Source organism: Acyrthosiphon pisum, chromosome A2 (assembly GCF_005508785.2).
Source record: "Acyrthosiphon pisum isolate AL4f chromosome A2, pea_aphid_22Mar2018_4r6ur, whole genome shotgun sequence".
NCBI lineage: Eukaryota > Metazoa > Arthropoda > Insecta > Hemiptera > Aphididae > Acyrthosiphon > Acyrthosiphon pisum.
Window position 1 is genome coordinate 114,661,473 of NC_042495.1, and position 11,005 is coordinate 114,672,477.

At 29.4% G+C, this 11,005-nt stretch overlaps 1 protein-coding gene across 2 annotated transcripts; it reads left to right on the plus strand.

Moving 5' to 3' along the window:
* Positions 1 to 1,040: 1,040 nt before the first annotated feature.
* On the plus strand, positions 1,041 to 3,944 carry LOC100571471. 2 transcript variants are annotated; one of them, XM_029489667.1, is made up of 2 exons: positions 1,041 to 1,270; positions 3,264 to 3,944. In XM_029489667.1, exon 2 carries the CDS (start codon positions 3,275 to 3,277, stop codon positions 3,590 to 3,592), a length of 318 nt encoding a protein of 105 aa, XP_029345527.1. In that variant the 5' UTR covers positions 1,041 to 1,270; positions 3,264 to 3,274; the 3' UTR covers positions 3,593 to 3,944. The 2 variants fall into 2 exon arrangements, with proteins under 2 accessions (XP_029345527.1, XP_003240495.1); XM_003240447.4 differs by having other exon boundaries at positions 1,064 to 1,231.
* Positions 3,945 to 11,005: the final 7,061 nt, after the last annotated feature.

Consider the following 11,005-nt stretch of genomic DNA (forward strand, 5'->3'; position numbering starts at 1 on the left):
TAGGACACAAAGGTGGGCATTAACTAGTTAAAAAGTTAAAGTTAAGTTAAAAAGTTAATTTTTTTTTAACTTTTTAACTTAACTAGTTAGTTTATTTTCTAATCAACCTTATGAACTTAACTAGTGTAATTTAACAGTTGAAATAACTTAGCTTTTCTCTGTTGATTTTAAAAAAATCTATCAAGTTAAAAACATTTTGAAACTTTCGTTTATACGTAAATATTACTATTAAAAAAAAAAAAAAATGTCAGTATAAAATAAAAATAATCAAATACAAAAACACAAACATTTCTGTTCTTTTTCTTGATAACATAATTTTGTGTATATCATATATTTTATTAAGTTTTAAATTATATATTATACGAGTTGCAATTATAAATGTTTTTGAAAAATTAATCATTTTTAATTATAAATAGACAATTGTTATGTTTTAATGTTATATAACTTATATTATTCAATTGCTATGATATGAAAAAATAAATCTGTTAAATTATTAATTTGAGATGAGTATAGTTCAAATTAGTAAATAATAGTAATGTAAAAGTAAAAGGGTATCAGCGACCAGCGTACATTATGATAAAAGTTCAATAAAATTGTTTTTTATAATTTATAAATTAGAAACTAAAAAGACACATTCACTCTTTATGTGATTAAAAAAATTAATAGATTAACTTTTTTTAAACTAAGTTAAGTTAATATTTTTTTCTATATTAACTTTAAACTTATCGAGTTAAATTTATAATTTGTTAACTGTTAACTTTTAACTTATCGATCTTGTGTCCTCTTAACTTAACTTAACTTGAGTTAATTATTTTCATTAACTTGCCCACCTTTGTTAGGAAATAATCCAGACAGTTGGGCGCTACTTATTGTGATCAACTGGTGGTACACCACACTATCTAATAAATACTTCGGCGTATCGCTTCAACGAATATTTAAACAATTTAACAATAATAATTATAAAACACAAAAAGAATAACTGTTGAAATATATTATTATAACGCGTTTACAAACACGATCATTATCAAATTAATAAATAATTACTTAGAACACAAATCACAGTTCTAAGTCCTACTATTTGTTTTTAGTAATACCCTATGTCCCTACCAACTAATATATTATTGACACGACGATGTTTCAAATAACTCGCACTGCCTAAAATATATTATGATCATCAGTCGGTCAGTTACAACATATCAACAATCAACTACATGAACGCTAATTATTCGTGGTAAGGAAAATGTTCAATGTTATATATACTGTTATAGTGGTTAGTATATACCTATGTAATAATTATATAAATATGTTATAGAAGCATTGTCGCACAATGCGTACGCACTTTTTATTATCTACTCCTATTACAATAAGCGGACGAACGTAAAAATCGAAGGTTTTGATAAATAAAGAATAGGTAGGTAGGTACCTATTATTATTATAAAATGGATAATAGCGGTTACGGCTTTCTATAAGTTTTTGTTCGGATTATGGAAATGTCGAAATAATTAAATGTTTAATGAACATCTTGTTGGTACCTACCTATTTTTTTTGGCATTTTTAATGGGCAAATAAATATAATTAAATCCAGTACCTACGTCAAAAGGCCAAATCATTTCTACGAATTGACAATTATTATAATATTATATACAATATTGAAAATACGACAAGTCGAGTAGGTACCTTCCTATTGCTCGAAGGTGAGTGCATGTGGCTTGAGGATGGGATCATGGAGAAGGTGGATATGTTTTTTTATATTCTTAGCGGATCGAGAGAGCTGTCGGTTTTACAATGATTATTCGTGTTTGTTTTTTTTATAAACATTTCACTCCGGAGAAGTAAAGTAGTAGGTATAAAATGTCTTATGCAACATCACACGTACGTAGGAAACAATGCACATGCTTTGTTTATAGTTTCTGGAATTTCTAAGGACGGTAAAAAAAATAATGGTAAAACTGATGGGAAAAGATGAATGAATCTAAGAAATTGCTGAATCGCCCATATTTAACTAACATGTCACACGTTTTTGAGTGTAACTATCGTGTACTTACTACTTGGAATAGTTTCTAGAAAATGGTAATTGTTGCATTTAAATTTGAAACAATAATATTATATTATGAGTACTACTTGTTTTGCATCGAGGTGATACGCTATGTGTATAGTACTCTAATATTTTGGGAGACTATAATATTATTATGTTTTTTTAACTTTTCATTTTTCTGCAATTTTTATACAAACAATTTTTTTTATCATTATTGTTTCATTATAATATTATTATAATCAGTTCTTTAGTGTAGACACTGTTTTTCTTTAATATTATGCAATCGAAGATAATTTTAATACGTATACGCGGTAAATAGGTATATAATACTAAAATACTCGGAAGATATAAGTATATACCTAAACCTAACAAGATATCATTCAAACGTATTTTCTCAAAAACTGTATCTTATATTTTTATATTATATTTTATTGAAGTTTAAACTGTTAAATTTATTTTGTCTTGGAAATTCAAAGACTATTGTATTTGTATATTGTAACTGATAATGTATATAGTCAATATAATATATGCACACATATGTGTACACATTACACGACATGTGGCTTCTATTTACACCACACCTAACTTTCACTTACACGGTAAACTTTTTGCGTACAACATATAAGTTAATATTTACAAAAAGTCTACTGTAAATAGATAACTATTTGCTATGTGCTACATTTGCTGCCTACCTAAAGCCTATCGAGCAATTTCAATGAAAAAACTACTGATCCTACTATTTTTTTTTCACTTATAATTAACCACAAAATAAATTGCATAAATAATGATAATGGTAATTTAAAATTTGTGGTTGTAAGCTCACCCGAGCCCATCCTAAATTGCGCCCATGCCTATAATTGATAGTAATTATTGATCCGTTTTATACTATATATTATCCTGTTTTGAGGGTTCATATAGTATTATATACAGACTAATTTATACAGTAAATAAAAACAGTTTTCTAAAACGGTCGATAGAAATATAATGTTAATTCATTAATAATTAACGACGTTTTGATATTTTTCCGTGAAAAAAAAATGTTCAACACTCATCATTGTATAATGTATATTGTACAACAGTACGATTTCACACTCGTCGAATAGCCATTAGCCTATTGTCACTAATGTGTTATTGGTATATTACAGGTAGCCATTAATATTTACATAACGATTTCGTTGTCGGATACCTATTTAGGTACCCATAGGTATTATCTACTATTTGTTTACAGATCGAAAAGTAATGGAGGAATTAAAGAAGGCGTTGAAACTCCAGGCGAAACTGTACAACGCAGACACGGCCTACGTCAGCATATCGACATTAGACATGGGTCGAAAGTATCCAATCACTGATTTATCCAAAGTCCAGTCGGCATACGGTTTGCGCATATTGGTTAGCCTTCAAGGAGATCGGAGGATATTGAAAACATATCTACCTAAATCTATTAAGTTGAGTGATTCTTATATCGACGGTTTCATCAATCGGGACAGAAGGTCGGTTCTATATTTAGTTTACAAGGGTGTAAAATCTAATGGGGCGTATAAAATCGATTTTGAATAATTCCGGTTCATCAAGTATATTAAGATTGTTTTGAATTTTGTTAATTTTTTTCGAAAAAAAAATTTAAAATACATTTCACATATTATTATATAACATACAGATAACATATTTTTTCAATGTCTAAAATATATAATACTGAAAAACATAATGTTGATGTAAGATTAATGTATTAATGTTTGTGAATTGATTATACTCCTCGTGGGTTAAATAATAATATTACAATAAATTACAAAAACTTTAAATACAAAATTAAATTTTTCTAGTTTTCGTGAAATAATTGCCTACGATGGTGTTGATATTATATGAAAATACAATATACTTATACTTGCTATATAAGTATATTAAGATAAAAGATTATAAGATTTTTAAGTGTTATCGTTGGAGCTTCCTGATTATAACGATAGCGTATCATTAGAACAATTTATTGCATGTGATAACTGTAAGCAATAAGTCAGCTTAGAAATAATTACACAATTTTATGAAAAATAATAATTATTAGAAATAACCAAGGAGGTAGATCCGTACGGCATTGATGGAACAAGGGCCAAATGTACTAATTTTAAATGTATAGTTGAAACTTATAAGTTATAACTATAGGACCCAGATATTTATACACTAAATATTGTAGAATATGCACGTCATATTTATGCAAAGAATAATTCAAAAATATCCAAAAAATATAATAAATACAACATACATTATGCATATCACATTTATGCGAACAATAATGCTTGGAAAATAGCTTAAATGGAAAAATTTAAATTACATTAATAGCAAGTTATACATTTAGTAATTATCTTATAAAATATTCATTTTTTTTTTATTTATTAAGATTAAAATATTTCAACATATCACATGTTATTACAAGTCTGTAATTATATTACAAATATTTAATATTACAGTATAGCGTGCGACATTTATGTAATTAGTGATATCGATATGATTCTAATGCATACAAAACGGTTTCAGATATTATATAATTTAGCAGGAGCATTAATAGATAATTAGAATGAGGTTTTACGATAAGAAGTTTAATAGGAAATAATGACTGTTATGGGAACTTTGTTGTGAGTTTGTTTAAAATTACGGTTAGTAGAGAAATTAGAGGGTTCAATAATGTTTTGAATTCGTTCAAAATTTTTGACGCCTAATCTGGAGTACTGGATTTTGGTTTGGCGGCAGTTATGCTCGCGTATGGTGGGCCGGACTAGGGTGAATCGAATACGCAAGGGACGCGTTCTGAAAATATTCATAAAATTATACATTTTATGAGTCTGATTGTTTGATTATAGAATATCTAAATTATTATTTTTTTAGTATTTATAAAATGTGCAAACCTTATGCAATAAGCGATATAGAATATATATTATATTTAATAATTAATAGTTTTACTAAAATATGAAAAACAAATAAATCATAGAATCTTCAATCTACGCATATTTAATCAGAATTATTTTAAGTCTAGTGTAGAATGATAATAATAATATTAAGGATTTACATTATACAAATAGGGGTTCTTCTTATATCTATTATTATTTGGAGAACAAAAAATCTGGAGTATTTATTGATACAGCGGATGAAAATATAATCTGTATGTCACGAACAATAAAACTGTTAGAGAGAGATGATGGTAGGAAGTTATTTCCCCTATAATATGAATTTGTCGTTTTTTGGTTTGTATACAAATTACAAGGTTAACGTTTTAACAAAAACAAAAGGTCTTCAAGTATCGAGTGGAGGACCGAAATAATTTTAAAAAGTTTAAGAACTTTGTGTTGCTCCCAAATCTTATCTTAGTGTAACGTACACAGTTTTGTTGGTTTTATATTATCCAAACAATAGTGGGTATTTAGTATTTTGCTCTCATCAGAAAACTCACTGGTGATAGGAAGATGACCCGATTAACGACCGTATGTATTTAGCTTCCACTGTAAAAATAATGGCTTTTTAATAGTTTTATTTTCCTGAAAAAAAATGCAAACAACATAATCAGTCATAATATTTACTAAAACAAAACAATAATATGATATTATAATAGTTTTAGCAACTGTAAATCATACGCAATTGGATTGAAAAAAAATATTAAAATACGGTTTGTTTTAAATAATATTGATCTTCGACATAGCGATGTACCTATATTGCCTATACGTTAAGCCGTCACAGCAGTCATCTTGTATGCTTTCAAAAATGACAGTGACCAGTGTGTTAATATTTTATTGGTATTCTTACTGAAATAAACTAATAATTAGGTTCTCCAGCACACAAATACACAACAGACCCGAGTATAGTTAAAAATTGGTATGAATATACAATTTGAGAGGGTTCTATCTAGGCCAGGGATGGCGAACCTATGTCACGCGTGTCACGGAGTGACACGCTTGCATTATTTCAGTGACACGCCAATTTCAAATATAATTCATAATTTTTACATCACTTTCCAAAAAAATAATTGATAATTTGAAACTATCTTTAACTTATTATTGGAATATATCGTAAGATATTGTAATCTGTACTTTCCATTTCCTAAGCTCGTAAACGATTAGATTAGATTATCAATAATTTTGTTTTTCGCGTTTACGTACAAACGTAGGTACAACAGATAATAGATAGTTTCCGATGCCTTACATGACCACTATAAAAAAAAAAAAAATAGGTCTGCAAAGTTTCTGACACGTGAGGCAAATAAAATCAAACCAAACATTTTGATTTGACACGTAGTTATCAAAAGGTTCGCCATCCCTGATCTAGGCGTTCAGTGATTACTGATTACCAAATTTCAAATGTCCCAATTTTGCTATCTGTGAATGTCTTATTGTACTATAATATACCTATTATGTAAACGACACAAGTTTAAATATCATACGAATATATACCGTCCAGATTAAAAAGCAGCATTATGGGATTAATATTTTTAAAATGTTTATAATGTTATAAGCATAACTTATAGGGTCATAAGACATAAAATTCGTGTGCAGTGTTGGGTATGTTACCGAATGACGTACGATTGACAAGATTCAAAGTGGAAGTAAGGCGGGAAGCCGATTATAGTAACTCAAGCTCTTGTATTGACTACTGATGCAAAAATTGAAAAATCTCGATAGGTAAGACAGGTAAGTACTAGAATTTAGAAGACTAAGATACTGTTAAGATCCGTTCATGCTGCGTTCTGATTGGTTATCTTAAGCTACGGTTTCCCTGCAGTGTCAAACAGTGGAATAGCACGGCCGCGTTAAACGCTGACCTATGTCCAGACCGGTAGTGACTAGTGACGCTAGACGCCGCGTCCAGACGCTGCAGGGAAAACGTACCTTTAGTGAGTAGCGAGACAAACCGCAATGTGGTTTAAATCTTATCCATAACAATATAATATAAATTAAACATTTTGGACCGGTTCGGACGTAACGCCTATTAATTGATAATGTTTAATTTCTAGTTTTTGTATATGGTATCTAAAGTACTTAATATATTATAGGTAACTATTTTATCTTGATTAAGCTAGGCTAGGCTTAGAGTTACAAAATATACAAACAGCTAGGTTTACGACTTTGAAACATTTAATTAAATTTAATTATTATCTTAAACGAATGATTGCATAAGTGCACATAATTTATTATTGTTCAGTATTCGTAGTATTACATAGTCTTAAAATCTGTGCATGCCGCTGTCATCAGCATTTCCGTCACCATATTTGTAGCTGCGATAAGCACGCACAATGGACAACTCTTTTCTCCCCACTCTTCAACCTCTCTTCCTACGCATTATACACAATATGATCCGCTCCATACAAAAGTAATTCTAATGTCTATGCTAAATCAATGTAAACAATGTCATCATTTATATTTTATTTTGTTTCTATTTTACGTTGTGTCACGGACTAATAAGATATACAGGACTGGAAACGAAGACCTTATCAGTAGTCCGTGAATGTTTCCAAAAGGTACAATGTGTGTACCAGCGCTATCTACGTACAGAACTATCAGTTGCTTTATAATAAGTGAACATTTTACATTATTTTTTTTTATGCTTTAAAATTTTAACAATAATTTTAACTTAGGTATCACTTATTAGTTATTTTGTACGTATTATAAATATTAATATAATAGGTACTTACTACTTACCCACACTTAACAATCGATAGTTAAACAAAATTACTTATATTATGGGTAGTTAATAGTTTGTTGTGCTCATAACATTTTGAAAGACTTTGGTTTTATTTCACCCCAAAAACGAGGAGCTATAAGAACAGTAAAAAGTAAAAATTGTAATAAAGTAATTTGTGGACTTAATGAAGGCTTGGATTTATGAATATAAACCAGGAAAAATATAATAGTGATTTTAGTAAAAATTGGTAGGTACCTTGGTACTGTATACTAATTGTAGTACTAAATTAATTATTTTATTCTTGAATAAAGGGTTGGGCATAAAATAACACATAAATTATTTTATAATAATCTGAAATCTATATATATAAAAATGGAGACAAAATGTATAACAATTCATCAATTGAGAACGGCTGGTCCGATTTGGCTCAATTTTTTTTTTAAGATGTTCGTAATTGCCAGGAGTAGGATTTTACGAAATCAAAATTTAGGAAAATCCACCAGAAAAGTAGGAAATCTGGATGTAAAGAATACAACAGTGGCGCAACAGTGTTTTATATATTGGTTGCTATTGGTTTTGTTGATTATTTATTATTATTATTATTGTTGATTATTTCTATTATTATTTTTTTAAATCTATATATATAAAAATGGAGACAAAAATGCATAAAAATTCATCAATTGAGAACGGCTGGTCCGATTTGGAAAATTGATACTTTGATTGTTGCCAAAAAAGTCATCAATTGTCATTAAAAAAACATCATTGTTTTCACATTACTTGACAAATGATTATTCAACAGCGATCAGTAATCTAAATAAAAACTCATTTGGATAGTAGTTGTGTAGTACACTAGGTAGCAGTCACAGTCACGATTGTACCAAACCGAAACATTTGAGAGCCATACCTCCACACTCCCCCCAGTCTATCGTTTCCAGTCCTGTATAATATTATCTTAGTCCGTGCGTTGTGTCCAAGGTTTATAGAATATAATATTCTTATATTCTATAAACCTTGCGTTGTGTCTACATAACCGTCATAACCTAAAAGAGTTCATATTGTTCGTTTTCTGTTCGTGCTCGCTATCAAAGCACTAAAGCAGCTCCCATTTCGTTCGTATTTGTTTAAATTGTATACATATTACACTTTTCATGATTTTCGTCATCAGTAAGATGACATAATAATTAAAGCAGATTATTCATGAATATTAAATTTGATCATACTGTAACTCTGAAAAAAACTTTTTGTGGAAAAATTGCTTACAAAAAGTAAAGTGTGGCTACCGAGGGAGTTACAAATTTTAAATTTGCCTGAAAATGTGTATTTTGGTATGTATATATGTATGTACATAATATATATATATACATGTACCTCTATCATCTCACGATAACCCCATTTCAATCCAAAGTCATCCAGCTGAAATATTAAGTGGTACCTACCTTATATCGTGAACAGTATGAACACACTGTATATAACATATTTAAATGTTATTAATACTAAATGATATCTATAGACATTATAATTCTTTTAAAATTCGGTGATTTTATTTGTAATTGATATAACTAAAATTTAAAATTTAAAACATTTAAAGTTATTGAAATTATTTGTATGCATGTAATCAACGTTTAAATTTTTTAAATATATTGATTTCTGACAAATTTAGTAAATTTTTAACTATAATTGATTCACGAATATGTAATAAGATTAATTATATTATATTAATAATATTATATTATAATAATATATTAATACGGGTCGGAAGGTTTAATATTTTGGCATTGCTGCAGTATATCAAAATCTACGACTGCCGGTGGAACGCGAGCGTTTAATATTAATTATAAAACTCGCGTATCTCGAGCACAATAATATTATTATATATAGCAAGTACCTCTACGTAACTTAATTATTATTACCGGCAAACGCGATATTATATTTTTGAGTATACGACGTCGTTAAATGCGCATACGTAGGTACCGGTACCTAGGTACATCGTCGGTTAATTCAATATTTTTAGTCGTTTGACGTTGATTAATATACATCGACCTTTGCGACGTTATGCGTATGATGTAATAATATTTACGCTCTCGAAAGCGTATATGGCTTAAAACGTTTCCGAATAAATTTTTTTATTCTACCGCGGCCTGTTGATTAAATTATAACCACTCGCGCGATAGACGTGTGATGGATAGGACGCTCATCTGCGATTTTGCCATCTCCGTCGTTTTTCCACGACGAAATCGAGTACGTCGTCGACGTGTCGATTATTAGAAATGGAAAGCGAGCGACGGGAGGCCCTGCAGTGGCAGGGTGTGGCTGATTTTTAATATACACTATACATTTTTATCATCAAAAATATAATTTGTGGTTACCTATGTACACCTATATATATGTATCTGGTATATTTAGGTATCTAAGTAATTAGAAATATTGAAAAAAGACAATTTTGGGGGGGGGGTACATCTCCCTCCCTACCACTACTACGCTTGACCACCGCTGGCCCTCCCAGCACCATTATTCACAGATTTATCGTGTATTATGATATCGTAATTTAATTGGTGGACGAGTATTTGGTGTTTGTTAACAATTGCATATGGTTTTAAATTTTTAATATTGTTTTTGATTTTTAAATGCCAGATATCGCCTATGTCGTGACTGAGTATTTATTTTAATTTTTACCGATTGTTGTTTTGTTTCCGTTAAAAAGAAAAATGATTAGTATAGGTGTGTTACGATTATACGAGTTATATTATTTTCTGAATATTGATCGCGAAAATTCAAGAAAACAAAATTGTTTGGGTTCAAAGACGTTTCGGCTAAAATAGTCGAACATGACCCGCCGTAATTTTCGATTGCTTTTTCCTGCCGTATTATACATATAAAAATTGTATTCGTTTTTTTTTTTTAAAAAAAAGCAAATACCCATACCTTATAATAGTGATAAAAATGTAAAAAGATAAAGAAAAACTGCGTGGATTGCTTGAAAAAAATATTGTTTTTGATATTTTATACAACATATTAATATAATATATACCTCCAAGGCTTCAACGCGCGTCTTTATAACTTCTGCCGTTTTGTTTTATAACTTCAAAGTATAATAGTGCCTATACCTACTCATTATTATATTACATTATTATGTAGGTATAGAAAAATACTGTAAACAGTGCAATTTATTTTTTATCCGATAATATGCAATACGAGGACCTAGCTGCTGCTATAGAACCTGCGTAAATGTGAACGGGGTTCAAATTATACTCAGACGACTACGGACGGCGCCACTCAATCGGATACATGTTTCTTCTTGCCTGCAACTCGTAA